The sequence below is a fragment of the Culex quinquefasciatus genome, chromosome 2 (genome assembly GCF_015732765.1).
Source record: "Culex quinquefasciatus strain JHB chromosome 2, VPISU_Cqui_1.0_pri_paternal, whole genome shotgun sequence".
In the NCBI taxonomy this organism is placed as follows: Eukaryota; Metazoa; Arthropoda; class Insecta; order Diptera; family Culicidae; genus Culex; species Culex quinquefasciatus.
Genome location: NC_051862.1, coordinates 11803290 through 11821041, shown reverse-complemented (window position 1 = coordinate 11821041; position 17752 = coordinate 11803290). Strand labels below are relative to the sequence as shown.

The 17752-nt window shown below is 37.5% G+C and overlaps 2 protein-coding genes across 7 annotated transcripts in view; one reads left to right on the top strand and one right to left on the bottom strand.

Annotated features, from left to right (window-relative positions):
* The window catches only part of LOC6045578 (liprin-beta-1), a 95546-nt gene that overhangs the window by 57994 nt on the left and 19800 nt on the right, over window positions 1-17752 (top strand). For 5 of the 6 annotated variants that reach the window (XM_038256504.1, XM_038256506.1, XM_038256509.1 and 2 more), the window contains 2 exons: window positions 5228-6045; window positions 6161-6385. In XM_038256504.1, coding sequence (XP_038112432.1) covers window positions 5228-6045; window positions 6161-6385 — 1043 coding nt within the window. The remainder of the gene's footprint in view (window positions 1-5227; window positions 6046-6160; window positions 6386-17752) is intronic. The other variant, XM_038256508.1, reaches the window with a different exon arrangement.
* Window positions 808-2912, bottom strand: LOC6045575 (mucin-2). The gene is made up of 4 exons (XM_038256511.1): window positions 2645-2912; window positions 2480-2587; window positions 1580-2422; window positions 808-1522 (listed from the first exon to the last, which is right to left on the bottom strand). Exons 1-4 carry the CDS (start codon window positions 2694-2696, stop codon window positions 945-947), a joined length of 1581 nt encoding a protein of 526 aa, XP_038112439.1. The 5' UTR covers window positions 2697-2912; the 3' UTR covers window positions 808-944.

The following is a 17752-nucleotide window of genomic DNA, read 5'->3' as shown; positions in this document are numbered from 1 at the left end:
AATTACACTGGTTGACAAAAGTTTGGAGTTCAAGAAGTTTTCACAATCGAGTAAGCGAACATTTTAACGAGCTTCGCCTACTCGTTACTAGATGGCGCAGACTAACTTTTCTCCAAACAAAAAGTTTAAAGTCAAGTGCAAACCACTGTGACTAACCCGGCCAAACTATGTTGCGGGATGTTGAACACGGGAAACATTCCACACCTGTGCAATTTATGGTGGATCAGCTCCTCTGTCCGACAAAACCTTCAACATTGCATAGCAGCAGGCGCGCTGGGATGGAAAGATAAAACTATGTTTATTGCCGGTTGCCACCTTTCACCGCGTCGATCTGTGTTCGATTCTAGGCCGTGGATTGATTGAGTCGGTTGCGATTTTTGAAAAGGTCGTTTTCTTGCACTGAGCAATTTCAAATTGGTTGCCATCTCGAAATAATACTCTTTGAAAACTAAAAAAATATATAAAAAGTGAATTTAGTCTCCACCTGTCAAAAACTAATCAATTTTATGATTTGCCCAATGACTTCTTTTTTGAATAGATTTGACTTCGAAATTGCAATTTGAGCAAGAAATCGACGAGGTCTTCGCATGTATCTTTTTAGCAAAGATAACTTATTTGAAAGATGGACAGCTTCAATCATCAAACACACAGAGTCATCTGGTGGACAATGCGCTAAGCTGTTTAGCTTTTCACCAAAGTTTTGTTTTCGCTTTCTCTGTTTTCTGTTTCCCTCTATATGAAGCAATGTGTGAGTAAACTTGGCCTGACAGAACTCTGCGTAGTTGCGAGATAGGCCGCTGGTGGCGCCACTGTTTCGATAACAGTTTCAATGCGATTACCATCAATATTTTTTGTTTTATTTTGACTATTGACGAATGCATTGAGATTGACAATTGTTTCGTTTAGCTGTATTCAATTTACCTTAAAACTAACTCCTACCTAACCTACAAATTACAAATACTCCACGAGCACAGCGAACACCGCTCGTACCCGCCGTTGTCGGTCACCCGGTCGCACGTGGTCGCCACGGACTGGTCCCGCTTGGTGCAGCCCCGGTCGGTGACGATTCGGTTGTTAACGATCCGCTCCGTGCTGTAGCAGATGTACACCGGAACGGGCAGGTGCTTCTTCTGGGGCACCGGAGGGGGCGTTAGCAACGGAGGCCAGATCGTGGTGAACGAAGGGGTTGTGATCACGGGGGCGATTGTGGTCGTCGTCGTTGTGATGGGTTGATTCGGCCAGGTTGGCTGGGCTGAGGTTATCGGGACCGTCGGCCAGGTTGGTAGTTGGGTCGTTATTGGGACAGTTGGGTAGGTTGAGGTGGCTGAGGTTATCGGGACGGTTGGGTAGGTTGACGTTTCCGAGGTAATTGGGACGGTTGGCCAGGTTGATTGTTCTGTGGTAAGGGATGGAGTTGGCCAGGTGGGTTCCGCTGAGGTTATTGGCACCGTTGGCCACGTGTCGGAGGGCCAGGTTGGCCAGATGGTGGTGAACGGAGGAGTGGTTAGGCCGGTCCAGAATTCTGTAAGAGGTGGGACAGTTGGTATCAATTTAGAAGGCCGTGGAGTTCGAAGACTACCTGTAGTTCCACAAGTTGCACAAGTAGGTTCAGGACTTGTGGGTAGAGTTGGTGTGAAAATTGGGGTTGTCTCAACAGGTCCGCAAGTGGGACATGTCGGTTCTGGGGTCGAAGTTGTGAGTGGTGGACTCGTGGGCAGAGTTGGTGTGAATACGGGCGTTGTCTCGACTGGACCACAGGTGGGACAGGTTGGTTCTGGGGTCGAGGTTGTCAGTGGTGGACTCGTTGGAAGGGTTGGTGTGAAAATCGGGGTTGTCTCAACTGGTCCGCAGGTGGGACAGGTTGGTTCTGGACTAGTTGGTAAAGTAGGGGTAGGAGTTGGTTCCGGAGCGCAAGTGGGACAGGTTGGCTCTGTTGTGGGTGCCATAGTTGGTTCCGGAGATGTAGGCAGAGTTGGTGTAAAGATTGGTGTTGTCTCGGTTGGACCACAAGTGGGACAGGTTGGTTCTGGTGTCGAAGTTGTGAGCGGTGGACTTGTGGGAAGTGTTGGTGTGAAAATTGGGGTTGTCTCAGCTGGTCCGCAGGTGGGACAGGTCGGTTCTGGTGTCGAGGTTGTGAGTGGTGGACTCGTTGGAAGGGTTGGTGTGAAGATCGGGGTTGTCTCAACTGGTCCGCAGGTGGGACAGGTTGGTTCAGGACTTGTGGGTAGAGTAGGAGTGGGCGTTGTTTCTGGAGCACACGTGGGACAGGTTGGTTCTGGAGTCGTGGTTGTTGGTTCTGGACTCGTTGGTAGCGTTGGCGTAAACACTGGAGTTGTCTCAACTGGTCCACAGGTGGGACAAGTTGGTTCCGGGGTGCCACATGTTGGACACGTTGGTTCTGGCGTCGTTGGCAGCGTTATATCTGGAGTAGTACAAGTGGGTTCACAACTCACTGTTGAAGTCAAGGTTGAAGTACTACCTGGTGGCAACGTGGGTTGTTCCGTTGGCAGAGTATCTCCGCATATCGCCACCGTCGGTGGGTTCAATTCACAGTCCGTACATACGTAGCACACAAGTTGTGGGTTCACTGAAATTCACAGATATTCGTAGTATCTTAAGTCACTCAAGAATCACCATAAACTACCTCTTCCAAGAATTGCCGCAAAAAGCAGTAACGTGACACCGAAGCACCTCATTGTCACCAGACTCAAAGTTTACTCACGTACAGAGGACATTCACTTGAAGATTTCAATGGAAACTGAAGAAATGACTCGCCAACCCATTCGTACCTCAAATTTATAAATTCGATTGTACTGCCAGCGATTGGTTGGTATCAGTTTGACGGACTAATGCGTATGCAAATGGAAGTTATCTCCCGTCCTCCTCGAGATAAATGTTACCAAAAGTGACCACAGTTGTGTCATGAATCACGTTTCTCAACGAAGGTAGTCTAACATCGTTTTGCGTTTGCAAATATATTATCAAGGGGAAGGCGCCAATGTGGGCCAACTCATGCTCCGAGTGATACCTTACGTTATCGAACGTCGTGGTTGGAACTTATTGTCCTTCAATTAGTGTCTTGCTCTCGCTATCAACGCTAGATTTTACTGTAACTTTCTTCGATTTACACTGAAGTATAAAGTCATCGTTTTGTTTTTAAAAGTTAAAACAAAATTTACCCTTCATTCACCCATTAATCATTCCGTCCACTCTCTCCAACCACAATCAAAATTCCCGCGCGAACCTGTTGCGCTCAGCATAGCTGCCATAATTGAGGAATTTATGTTGCAAACCCGCTCCGGACAACAATGTGCATTGGTTTCGATAAATAACTCAACTGCAGCTTAGCCCCCGACTGCTGAACTGCAACTATTTGAAAAGTGTCGAGGGGCACCCCCGCAGAGTTGGTTTAGAGAGGAATGAAATTGGTTAATTTATGGTGCTGACCCAGACTGGCCGAACAAACTCTAATATCCAGCACTTGGTTGACCGAACAATGGCAAATCATGGCTGAAATATGCTTTCTCTCGACTTTGCTACTCCGGGTGGAACGTCTGATATGAAAGGGTGTAGATGTTATCACTAAATTGGTTGCTTAGAGGGATTAACCCTCGATTGTCGCAAAACGCTCAAAATGTGCAAAATGCTCAAATTTCTCATAATGCTCAAAACGCTTTAAATGCTCAAAATGCTCAAAATTGTTAAAATGCAAAATGCATTAAATTCTTAAATGGTTCTATTTGTTAAAATATCCAAAATGCTCAACATGCTTAAAATACTCAAATGCTCAAAAATGCTCAAAATGCTCAAAAATGCTCAAAATGTTCAAAATGGTTAAAAATGCTCAAACTGCTCAAAATGCTCAAAATGATCAAAATGCAAAAAATGCACGAAATGCTCAAAATGCTAAAAATGCTCAAAATGCTCAAAATGTTGAAAATGCTCAAAATGTTCGAATTGCTCAAAATGCTGAACATGCTCAAATTGCTCAAAATGCTCAACATGCTTAAAATACTCAAATGCTCAAAAATGCTCATATGTTCAAAATGGTTAAAAATGCTCAAACTGCTCAAAATGCTCAAAATGATCAAAATGCAAAAAATGCACGAAATGCTCAAAATGCTAAAAATGCTCAAAATGCTCAAAATGTTGAAAATGCTCAAAATGCTCGAAATGCTCAAAATGCTAAAAATGCTCAAAATGTTCAAATTGCTCAAAATGTTGAAAATGCTCAAAATGCTCAAAATGCTCAAAATGCACAAAATGCTCAAAATACTCAAAATAGTCAAAATGTTCAAAATGCTCAAAATGCTAAAAAGCCGACAATGCTCGAAATGCTCAAAATACTCAAAATGCTCAAAATGCACAAAATACTCAAAATGTTCAAAATGCTCAAAATGCTCAAAATGCTCAAAAATGCTCAAAATGTTCAAAATTCTCAAAATGCTCGAAATGCTCAAAATGCTCAAAAATGCTCAAAATGTTCAAAATGTTCAAATTGCTCAAAATGCTCAACATGCTCATAAATGTTCAAAATGCTCAAAATGCTCAAAATACTCAAAATGCTCAAAAATTCTCGAAATGCTCAAAATGCTCAAAATGCTCGAAATGCTCAAAATGCTCAAAATGCTCGAAATGCTCAAAAATGCTCAAAATGCTCAAAATACTCAAAATGTTCAAAATGCTCAAAATACTCAAAATGTTCAAATTGCTCAAAATGCACAAAATGCTCAAAAATGCTCAAAATGCTCAAAATACTCAAAATGTTCAAAATGCTCAAAATACTCAAAATGTTCAAATTGCTCAAAATGCACAAAATGCTCAAAATGCTCAAAATGCTGAAAATGCTGAAAATGCTGAAAATGCTGAAAATGCTCAAAATACTCAAAATGCTCAAAATGCTCAAAATGCACAAAATGCTCAAAATACTCAAAATGTTCAAAATGTTCAAAATGCTCAAAATGCTCAAAATGATCAAAATGTTCAAAATTCTCCAAAAAATCAGAAATTGATTTTATTGTTAATTTTGCAATTTTTATGATAAAATTTCACGAATTTTTTGTAGTTAGAGATTTGAGTTATTTCAAAATTTAAAAAATGGGTTTTCAAGGGTTAATTAATTTCGCTGAACGAGACAGCTCAAACATCAACAAACTGTTCTGTAAATTAGGTTGAAACCACGTTCCCACACAAAACTCACAAAGTCTGTTCTCCCCACCCCCTTCAGACGAATCTTCCTGCCGTGACGAGGACTTTACTTGGGTCAACTCGTCCGCACGGGGTGAAGCACCCCGAGCCACCATCGATTCGGACCGTCGCTCGACGTCCCACACCACCGTTGGAGGTCGTTCCAACCGGGAGGGTAGCTCGAACGCTGCTGTACCAACCCAACCAGCAGGCTGTCCCGGCAAACCTCCACGACCTTCGCAGACGGGCAGTTTGGACCGGAGGAGGCATTTGGGGGCGACTCGGCATGAGCGGGACTCGAAGAGTCGGAGCACGCACTCGTTGAAGGAGAAGTCGTCGTCGTCGGAGTTCAAGCAGGACTCCCAGTCGAGCACGTTGAGCTTGAGCTCCAAGGGGAAGGGGTCTAGCAGGAGGGGTGGAACTCACGGGAAGTCGTCGGATGAGCGATTCTGGAACTACGACGAGGTTCAGCAAGACTCGGGAAGTTGCAATAACTACAATAGCAGTGGCAGTAGCCACCAGAACAATGCCATTGTCAACACAAGGGGTCACAGCCCGGGGATCTGGGAACCTCCTCCACCGCCGCCGATCTCCCACTGGGATCCACACTACTACTGGAACTGGAATAACCATCACAGCCGGGAGGAACTTCGACTCATCGACTATCACCGACGGCAGCAGGAGCTGTACCGCTACGGTAGCAACGGAGCTCTGTCCAGCAACCAAGACCTGTCCGGATGTTCCGGCGGTGGTGGTGGCGGTGGCGGCGGTTGCTGCAACCGTGGCTTCTACCAACCTCCTCCTCCGCCGTGCTGCTCGTGCGAACATAACCGACCTCCGTGGTCAAAAGATTGTCAGGTTAGGGCAGCGACAATCCTAGCGAAGAACCCACTTTACCCCACACCAAAACCAATCAATTTCTCAACCTAACCTCAAACATTCTAACCTAACCTTCAATTTCTTCCCCCAACAGCGCCAAGATACGGACGAGCGGCTGCGGCGGCTCCAGTCGGACAAGGAAGCGATGGCGCTGCAGGTCAAGCTGCTGACCGACCAGGTCCAGCAGCAGGGCACCAAAATCAGCGACCTGGAGCGAACGCTCTCCGACAAGAACCAGCTGCTGGCGAACGCGGACGACCTTCTGCAGCGAGTAAGCCAATTTGCCAAAACCGTTGGCATCCAGATTGACAAACAAAAAGTACCGCGATATTTTTTTATTTTTTTCTATTCATTTCTTCGTTTTTTTATTACTTAATTACTTCTTCCGATTTTTCATCCTACTATTTTTGTTGAAAGTACCTTAGTTTTACCTTCTACTTCTTTATTTGTTTTTTTTGTTTGTCCCATAAAAAGGGACAACATTAGTTCTATCCTAGTTTTGTTGTATGCTGTATGTCGATGTAGATTTTGTGTCCTTGTTGTTCATGCAAATGGAGCATTCGTCGTTATCAGATCCAGCTGCTAGCTTGCATGAGAACGTAGAACGATCAATGATGTTTAAGAAAACTTTGAGTTTGTCAGATGGTTGCCAAATTGAATATTCAGGACACATGAATGCCTTCATTTCAAATCTTCATCACCATCTAACAATACTTAAAATGCTCTTCTCTGGGATATGGAAATTTGCATGATATTATTGTAAAAAAAACTAACTTCTTATGCTTTTAACTAACAGTAACCTAAATACTTGTCTAACTTAGTAGTGAAAACTCTTCTTACCAGAATAGCAGAAATAACCACTCTCACGAAATCGGAAAAGCTACCCCTTTGTGATTTTCATTAGACTTCAACCCAAAGGGTAATTTTGGTTTTTGAACGCGAATCCGAGGTCCATTTTTTCGATATCTCATGACGGAGGGTCGATACGACCCCCTTCATTTTCCCTTTCAAAACAAAATTATGTTAACAAACATATAAAATTTTAGTTTAGTGTTGTGTGTTGAGTGAACTTGTAAGAACTAGTTACACTATTAAAAACATATTCCAGGAAACATAAACAATTCCTTTTGGAAATTTAATCCACCCTAAATGATTTTGTTATTTTTGATTTTATAATATAACAATTATATTTGAATGCAACGTTTAGTAAGAATGTTTAAAAGCTTTCTTTTTTTCATTTTAAGACTTTTTTAACTTTTTTTTAATTCATGGAATTTCATTAACATATTTGAGCAATTCCCCACCAAACCCGGACATAGATTTAACTTATATTTTTTTTATTTGTCCCAAAATTTGTGGTCAGATTTTCAATTTTTAAAAATGAATCATTCGTGAAATTTTTCGATCTTCTCTACAACAATATTATGATTTTTTTAAACCAAGATTAACATTTCAAAAGGGCGTAATATTGAATGTTTGGCCCTTTTGAACTGTTAGTCTAGATTTAAAAAGAAATGTATTCAAAACGATCGGAAAAATTCAAGAGTGTTTCATATTTTAACATTGAAAATCGAACCATTAGTTGCTGAGATATCAACATTAGAAAATGGAGGGTAGTTTGAGTGAGACTTATAAAATTCAATTTTCATGTTTATTTTCTTTTATCCGCTGTATCTCAGCAACCAGAGGTCCAATCTTCAATATCTCTTAGACGAAATTATAGGGCATTTTCAGTTATTATCGAAAAAAATATTTTTAGGAATGAACAATCATGGACATTATTTTAAAAATCAAAAACTGAATTTTTCGGACAAAATTTAGCTTTTAATGGCTATATTCTGAAAACGGTGCACTTGATCAAAAAAATTGTAAAGTACTTTTCAATTTCAAGTTGAATTTTACGTTAAAATGAGGGTAAACAATTCTAGAACGAGATTTAAAAAAAATCACTGTTTAAAAAAAATATTGCTCGTCGGCAAAATGTTGGTCCATACTTCTGAATGGCTTAAAAGATGCGAAGTTTTTTCCGCTAAAACATACCAAAAAATAAATAAAAAAATCGAAAATACGAATTTCGAAAAATTGAATTTGTGTAAAAAAACTAAATAAAAAATTTGCAAAATTTTTGTCGGTGTACCTATTTTTTCAAAATAGTCCTACAACTTTGTCGAAGACACCAAATCAATCAAAAAATTCCTTGAAAAGTTTAAAAAAAAACGAATATTTACGTACCATTTTTGTATGAACAGCTGCCAAAATTGTATAGAGATTTGTAATGACACAAAATGGCTTCTTTGGTGATATGGAAGGTACACAAAAAGTTTGAGCCAAATAAAAAAAATATAAGTAAAATTCATTTTCAGGTTTGGTAATTTTGGAAGTTTGGATAATTGCTCAAATAGTTATTTAAAAATATATTCCGGGAAACGAGAATAATTTTCACGATAAGCCAAATAAATAAATCAATTTATTTTTATTTTTAGAAGAAAACATATTTATTTGAAATTATGTTTTTATTGGAAAATTAAAATGTACAATTTGTAGTTTTAATATCATTTTCATACATTTTAAACTCTGAAGATTTTTAACTGCTAAACAAATATTTCCAAGTATACCTAAAGCAAAAACAAAACAGTTTTCATTGAATTGTATTTAAAAATTAAAAACTAGTTAAGCTGCCATATACCTCTCATCATATTTGATGCATTTAGTTATACAGCAATTCCATTTGAAAAGAGCCTAAACCAAAAATTTTCTGGGGTTTTGGCCAAAATAATTAGACCCGTATTTTTTTTCCATTGGGGTGGTTCAAAAATGGCAATTTTCGTCATTTTCGCAAAACCACTTTTTCTTCATCTCGCGCCATTTCATCCGATTTTAGCTGTCTTAGACGCAAAGAAAGGTGATGAGTTTGGCTATTTGGGAAAATAGTAAAGTTCCAAAATCTAGCTTAACTATTGAAAAGTCGTATGAAAACTTAAAATGGCGTTTTGACCGTGTCTGGACCAAAGAGCCTATGTCTGAAAATATTTTTATCGGATTTCGGAAAATTTCACATAACATATCAAAATTGGCGATGTCGAACCGTACGTTTTGGAGATACGATTTTTGAAAATAAAAACTGCGTTTTCGACGCGCCACGCGCAAAATGACGAAATCGGCAAAAATCAACTTTTTCACTAAAACTGCGATAACTTTAAAATTTCAGCGATGACCTATACATGTCTGGGTACCAAAATTTTTGTAATTGAGAGACGCAACTTTTGGTACCATAACATCTATAGGTCATCGCTGAAATTTTAAAGTTATCGCAGTTTTAGTGGAAAAAGTTGATTTTTTGCCGATTTCGTCATTTTCCCGTTTTTGCGCGTGGCGCGTCGAAAAACGCAGTTTTTTTTTTCAAAAAATCATATCTCGGAAACGTACGGTTCGACATCGCCAATTTTTAGATATGTTATGTGAAATTTTCCGAGGAATCCGATAAAAATATTTTCAGACATAGGCTCTTTGGTCCAGACACGGTCAAAACGCCATTTTAAGTTTTCATACGACTTTTTCAATAGTTAAGCTAGATTTTTGGAACTTTTTACTATTTTTCCCAAATAGCCAAACTCATCACCTTTCTTTTGCGTCTAAGACAGCTAAAATCGGATGAAATGGCGCGGAGATATGATTTTTAGAAAAAAGTGGTTTTTGCGAAAAATCACGAAAATTGCCATTTTTTGAACCACCCTAGCACGATGTAGGCCACCCTAATGGCCAAAAAAAAAATACGGGTCTAATTATTTTGGCCAAAGAACCCCCAGAAAAATTTTGAGCCCGATCGGAGAACTTTTTTTTTGGTTTAGGCTCTTTTCAAATGGAATTGCTGTATAGTTTTACTTGATTTTTTATTCTAACTTGATTGTTTTTTTTTTCAAATAGTTTACGATGTAAGCAGTATAATGAAATTGTACATGAAACTCATACGAAATTGGGAAAAGTTGCCCTGAACCCTTTTCGATTTGCGTGAAACTTTGTCCTAATGGGTAACTTTTATCCCTGATCACGAATCCGAGGTCCGTTTTTTGATATATCGTGACGGAGGGGCGGTACGACCCCTTCCATTTTTGAGCCTGTGAAAAAAGAGGTGTTTTCAATAATTTGCAGCCTAAAACGGTGATGAGATAGAAATTTGATGTCAAAGGGATTTTTATGTAAAATTAGACGCCCGATTTGATGGCGTACTCAGAATTCCGAAAAAACATATTTTTCATCGAAAAAACGCAATAAAAGTTTTAAAAACTCTGCCATTTTCCGTTACTTGACTGTAAATTTTTTTGGAACATGTCATTTTAAGGAAAATTTAATGTACTTTTCAAATCTTCATTGACCTAGAAGGGTCATTTTTTCATTTAGAACACATTTTTTATTTTAAAATTTCGTGTTTTTTCTAACTTTGCAGGGTTATTTTTTAGAGTTTAACAATGTTCTACAAAGTTGCAAAGCAGACAACTACAAAAAAATGATAATGAAACATAAAGCTTTCAAAACTTTTTTTTCGTAAAATCGCGATAACTCTTGATGTTTATAAGAAAACCCCTTATGTTTATATATCAATTTCTTTATTGTCTGCTCTGCAATTTTTGTAATTGTCTGCTCTACTACTTTGTAGATCATTGTTATATTCTAAAAAATAACCTTGCAAAGTTAAAAAAAAACACGAAATTTTAAAATGAAAAATTTTGTTCGAAATGAAAATATTACCCTTCTGGGTCAATGTAAATTTGAAAAGTACATTAAATTTCCCTTAAAATGACATGTTCCAAAAAAAATTTACAGTCGATTAACGGAAAATAGAAATAGTTTTTAAAACATTTTTTAGTGTTTTTTCGACGAAAAATACGTTTTTTCGGAATTCTGAGTACGCCATCAAATCGGGCGTCTAATTTTACATACTAGTCCCTTTGACACAAAATTTCTATCACATCATCGTTTCAGGCTGCAAATTATTGAAAAACACCTCTTTTTTTGCATGTTCAAAGGGGTCGAACCACCCCTCCGTCACGATATATAAAAAAAACGGACCTCGGATTCGTGATCATGGATAAAAGTTACCCATTAGGACAAAGTTTCACGCAAATCGAAGAGGGGTCGGAGCAACTGCTGTGTGAGTTGGCGGAGAATTACCCACCTGGCACCTATGATTTATAATTTCGTTTCAAAAATTTTGAGCAGCAATTTTCTTGTTTACTATTTCGCATTTCTTAAAAAGAGTCTACATGAAATTTCTATTGCATTTTTAATGCTATCAACAAAGAAGCAGAGCAATTCTCTACGAAATCGGTCTTTTTTCTTCAATTTTAATTTTTGTATTTTTTAATCCGGCTGAAACTTTTTTGGTGCCTTCGGTATGCCCAAAGAAGCCATTTTGCATCATTAGTTTGTCCATATAATTTTCCATACAAATTCGGCAGCTGTACAAAATGATGTATGAAAATTCAAAATCTGTATCTTTTGAAGGAATTTTGATCGATTTGGTGTCTTCGGCAAAGTTGTAGGTATGGATACGGACTACACTGGAAAATAATACACGGTAAAATTTGGTGATTTTTTATTTAACTTTTATCACTAAAACTTGATTTAAAAAACACTATTTTTAATTTTTTATTTTTGATATGTTTTAGAAGACATAAAATGCCAACTTTTCAGAAATTTCAGGTTGTGCAATCACTGACCGAGTTATGAATTTTTATCAATACTGATTTTTCAATAAATCGAAATTTTGGTCGTAAAATTTTCAACTTCATTTTCGATGTAAAATCAAATTTGCAATCAAAAGTACTTTACTATTTTGATAATAGTTCGTTTAGCGTTTTTCCATTTTTGAAAATAGTCGCAGTTTTTCATTTTTACACATGTTTGCCCAGTTTTGAAAAGCTGAGAAAATTCTCTATATTTTGCTTATTCGACTATGTTGATACGACCTTTAGTTGCTGAGATATTGCAATGCAAAGGTTTAAAAACAGGAAAGTTTCACAAACAACCCACCATTTTCTATCGTCAATATCTCAGCAACTAATGGTCCGATTTTCAATGTTAATATATGAAACAATTGTGAAATTTTCCGATCTTTTCGAAAAAATATTTTTGAATTTTCAAATCAAGACAAACATTTTAAAAGGGCGTAATATTGAATGTTTGGCCTTTGTGAAATGTTAGTCTTGATTTGAAAATTCCAAAAATATTTTTTCGAAGAGATCGGAAAATTTCACAAATGTTTCATATATTAACATTGAAAATCGGACCATTAGTTGCTGAGATATTGACGATAGAAAATGGTGGGTTGTTTGGGTGAAACTTAGAAAACATCAATTTTCCTGTTTTTAAACCTTTGCATTGCAATATCTCAGCAACTAAAGGTCGTATCAACATAGTCCGAATAAGCAAAATATAGAGAATTTTCTCAGCTTTTCAAAAATATTTTTTCAAAACTGGGCAAACATGTGCACTAATTTAAAAATGAAAACTGCGACTATTTTCAAAAAGTCACTTAAATATGGCTATAACTTGAAAACGGTGCACTTTATCAAAATTTCAGTAAAGTACTTTTGATTGCAAATTTGATTTTACATCGAAAATGAAGTTGAAAATTTTACGACCAAAATTTCGATTTTTGAAAAATCAGTATTGATTAAAAATTCATAACTCGGTCAGTGATTTTTGCACAACCTGAAATTTCTGAAAAGTTGGCATTTTATGCCTTCTAAAACATATCAAAAAAAAAAAATTAAAAATAGTGTTTTTTTGTAAATCAAGTTTTAGTGATAAAGTTAAATAAAAAATCACCAAATTTTTTTACCGTGTATTATTTTTTCCAGTGTAGTCCGTATCCATACCTACAACTTTGCCGAAGACACCAAATCGATCAAAAATTCCTTCAAAAGATACAGATTTTTGAATTTTCATACATCATTTTTGTATGGACAGCTGCCGAATTTGTATGGAAAATTATATGGACAAACTAATGATGCAAAATGGCTTCTTTGGGCATACCGAAGGCACCAAAAAAGTTTCAGTCGGATTAAAAAATACAAAAAAAATCGAATGACCGAAATCCTAGAGAACTGCTCAGCAAATAAAAAACTTATGCATTGAAGAAATATTTTTGATTTTGTATGTTTTTACATAAATTACACATGTTTTCAAAAAATTTAAATTATAGATCATGGTTTCTTTAATAAATGGATGCAAGTATATTAAAATGCATTACAAATCAGTCTAGTTGTTCGTCGAAAAAATTACATTACTGCCTTTCGTTTTTTTTTTCTACACTTCTACATATTTTGAAACAAGCCCAAACATGCTAAATATGAATATCAATGCAGAAAATGTATTTTGGAATGTTTTATTTTAGATGATTTCTATCATTACAATTATGAAGTTTTTCGAAAAAATATTGAAGGGAATTGGGGTTGGCAAATCATTTTAAACAAAATGCAACAATTAATTTAACTTCTCAAAAAACATTATAATTTTTGAGTGATTAGTAAATTTCATGTTTCAGAAAATTGTATAATTTACATTTTTACAATTTGCAAATACATACGGGTTTTGCTGTACAACACTAATTTTTGTTGCGATTTTTTCACAAAGTTGATGCTATCTGAAAGTTAATGATATTGTTTTACAATAATTTAAAAATACTTTTTTTGAAAACTACAGCTATGCTTTCAAACAAGGTTATCACAAGAAATATATTTTTATTAAACCTTCATTGACATAAAATTTAAATTGTGCTCATTCAATCACACCGCCACCACCCTCCAGCGAGAAATTCCCAGACAGGTCACCTTCTCAACGACCCAGAAAACTCGTCCCAGACTGCACCATAAACGGTTGGTCGGTTTATTTGGATGGAGGTTGAGCGTGTGTGTGTGTGTGTATGTGACAAAAGGACGAAGAATCATACCATAAAGCTTCAGCCCTCCAGTCAGGACAAAATTATCCAGACGATGACGGTCTCCAGGATGAGCCAAATTGGGAAAAACCGGAAGCGCAGTTTTCCCATTAAAACAGCAGCCTCGCACGTATGGAAATTCGCTAGGTTGACGACACCGGCGATGATGATGATGATGGTGCAACTTCACTCAAAAGTGCACTTCGCCAAAGTCACACGGAAAGTGCATGCATGTGTGTGTGTGTGAGCGTTGATGGCATGCAAATGTGGAAATAAAAGTTGGAATTTTTCATGAAGGGATGCTTTGAAGAATGTGACGCGTTTTTTTACTGGCTCGAATATTTATTTTCTGAATGTCAATTTTTAAGCTTATCTAACAAAAAAAACCCTTTTGGGAGGTCATTTTCACCATTATACAACCGCTTATGAGTTCCAACGATGAAAAAACACACACTCTTAAAATAAAGCACCCAGATTAATTCGTATCATCCCGTTCCACACAAAACCCGAGACCACGAACGCGACTAGGAATTAACCGCGAAATTTTAATAATCCCTGACTGGAATAAAAAGGATCCCAAAGCCAACAAGCCCCCGAACTGAACCACGGATGCAAATAAGTGGCTTCCTCTTCCATCAAACAGCGGACAAGCGGCAACGGTCCGGTTCGGTTGTTTACCCATTACGAAAGAGGGATGGTGGGATGTAAAAAAATCAGTTTGGCTTTCCGGTTTGTGGGATTTGTTGTTTGTTTGTTTGTATTTTCATGTACAAATAGATGTCAATTGCTTCTGATTTTTGAATTTGGCAAGATGATTTAAAAACACTTAGGCTGCTTAAAATTTTATTTGAAGTTTCTGTCAGCCTAATCTAATAAAAAATTGGCCTTGTAAAGTTGTTCTATTTCTTAAAATTTATATTAAACATAACCTAGTTTTTTTTTCAATATGTAAGCCGTTTCTTAAATTTTTCATTGTTTGGTTGTATTCCACTTTCCCAAATTCAATTCCGGTTTTGCCTTCCTCACTGAGGTAAGGCTATAATCCTGCTCGAAAAATGATCTTTTGAAATACAGCTCGTAGACATATATTCATGTATACCTATCGACTCAGAATCGAAAACTGAACAAATGTCTGTGTGTGTGTATGTGTGTGTGTGTATGTGTGTGTGTGTGTATGTGTGTGTGTGTGTATGTATGTATGTGTTGAAAATTCTTGCCAAGTTTTCTCAGCACTGGCTGGACCGATTTTGATCAAACTGGTTGCATTCGACTTGGTTTAGGGTCCCATACATCGCTATTGAATTGTTTGAAGTTTCGATAAGTAGTTCAAAAGTTATATATAAAAATGTGTTTTCACATTTATCCGGATCTCACTTATATGCATGAAAACTATGTCCGGATCCATCATCCAACCCATCGTTGGTTAGGTAATCAAAAGACCTTTCTAACGAGTCCAAAACATTGAAGATCTGGCAACCCTGTCTCGAGTTACGACCACTTAAGTGATATTTATGTACTTTTTTGAAGCCGAATCTCACTTGAATGTATGTAAACGAAGTCCGGATCCATCATCCGACCCATCGTTGGTTAGGTAATCGAAAAACCTTTCCAACGAGTCCAAAACATTGAAGATCTGGCAACCCTGTCTCGAGATATGTCCTCTTAAGTGATATTAATGCACTTTTTTGAAGCCGGATCCCACTTAAATGTATGTAAACTTTGTCCGGATCCACTATCCGACCCATCGTTGGTTAGGTAATCAATAAACCTTTCCAACGAGTTCAAGTTGAAGATCTGGCAACCCTGTCTCGAGATATGTCCACTTAAGTGATATTGATACACTTTTTTGAAGCCGGATCCCACTTAAATGTATGTAAACTATGTCCGAATCCACCATCCGACCCATCGTTGGTTAGGTAATCGAAAAACCTTTCCAACGAATCCAAAACACTGAAGATCTGGCAACCCTGTCTCGAGATATGTCCACTTAAGTGATATTGATGCACTTTTTTGAAGCCGGATCCCACTTAAATGTATGTAAACTATGTCCGGATCCACCATCCGACCCATCGTTGATTAGGTAATCGAAAAAACTTTCCAACGAATCCAAAACACTGAAGATCTGGCAACCCTGTCTCGAGATATGGCCACTTAAGTAATATTTATGTACTTTTTGGAAGCCGGATCTCACTTAAATGTATGTAAACTATGTCCTGATCCACCATCCGACCCATCGTTGGTTAGATAATCGAAAAACCTTTCCAATGAGTCCAAAACATTGAAGATCTGGCAACCTTGTCTCGAGTTAGGATTACATAAGTTATATGTGTGTACGTTTTTTTTCTGGATTCAAAAAAATAGCCGAAATATGTGTCAAAACCACTCATATTACCCATTGTTGGTAAAAAGTGAGGAAGGCATCAGCCACATTGGTGGATTAAGTTAGTCTTTTTATTTTATTTTTTTTATTTTTTTTATTTTACCTTTTTTCTAATTTTAATAAAAATAATTGCCAATTTACACCAACACACCACATCCAACTTATTTGAAGCGTTTAGTACGGTATGTTCACGCATCCTTTCTCCCCTTTTGATTCTGTGAAATGTGGTCCGTTCACAGAATCTGTCTCTGAGGTTAATGCAACGCAGTAGGCCTAGCCTGGGTGCAGAATAGTTGTTCGTAAAGCGGCCTCAATTTAGAACTGTCAAAGTGGAACCAATTTACTGTTCGCAAAATGCTACCAAGAAGTGGCAAGTATTGTAATCGATCTATAATTTATTTTGCTGGTGGTGTCGAGCTTTTGCGGTATTCGAAGTAAACAAATCCTAAAAAGAGGGTAGGAATCGAGATTGGGTAAATTGGTCGTTAGCATTTCAATAAGCGCTATGTCTTACGCAAATCCTACGTTTATGACGCTTTGTGAAATATTAGCGAAGAATTATCAATGAATGGCACATGCCAAATAATATTGAATAATCTTACTTCAACATTATTATTGCGCTCAAAGATACACAATCTCGGAACTTCGATTAGGTTGTTTTTCTGATTCACGAAATTCCACCCACTTCTGAAGCAATATTTCGTCACGTGGAAATAAAAAAAAGGCCTCTTTTGGCCGCCCATCGATTAGTCTACGAACATTAAAAGTGCGAAGCCCTTAGGGCTTTTGTTAATTTGATTTGGTTAACCGCGGTGGATTTTCTTGAAATAATTCGAACTGTCAAAAATCCACCAAAGCATCTACCACATTGATCGCACAAAAATCTGTGGTAGAAAAGTATCCACCGGTAGATGCTTTGGTGGATTTTTGACAGTTCGAATTATTTCAAGAAAATCCACCGCGGTTAACCAAATCAAATTAACAAAAGCCCTCTTAATTTTTCAACGAAAATTTAAACATAAACAGATTTAAAAAAATCAAAACAAGTCATTTCCACAGCAAAAAATATGTCACGCTAGAGCTTGAACATAGCCTTCCACTTTGTTTATGTTTACAGCTGTAGTGCAGATGTATTAGTGAGGAGCAGTGGGGAGCATTCAAAAATCACGTTACGCATTCTGTCTTTTCAGCACCCAGGACCTAGCCGCTTTAATTTTTGCTATACATTTTCGGGGTAACTCAGATGTACTACAATTATTAATGTTGACTAGAAAGAGCTTGGGGCGTAATCTAACCTCAAGTTCTTCCAGGATGCTTTCTTAGGACTGGCTGCGCTTGTGTTCGATTAGATAAGATTAGATTAAAGT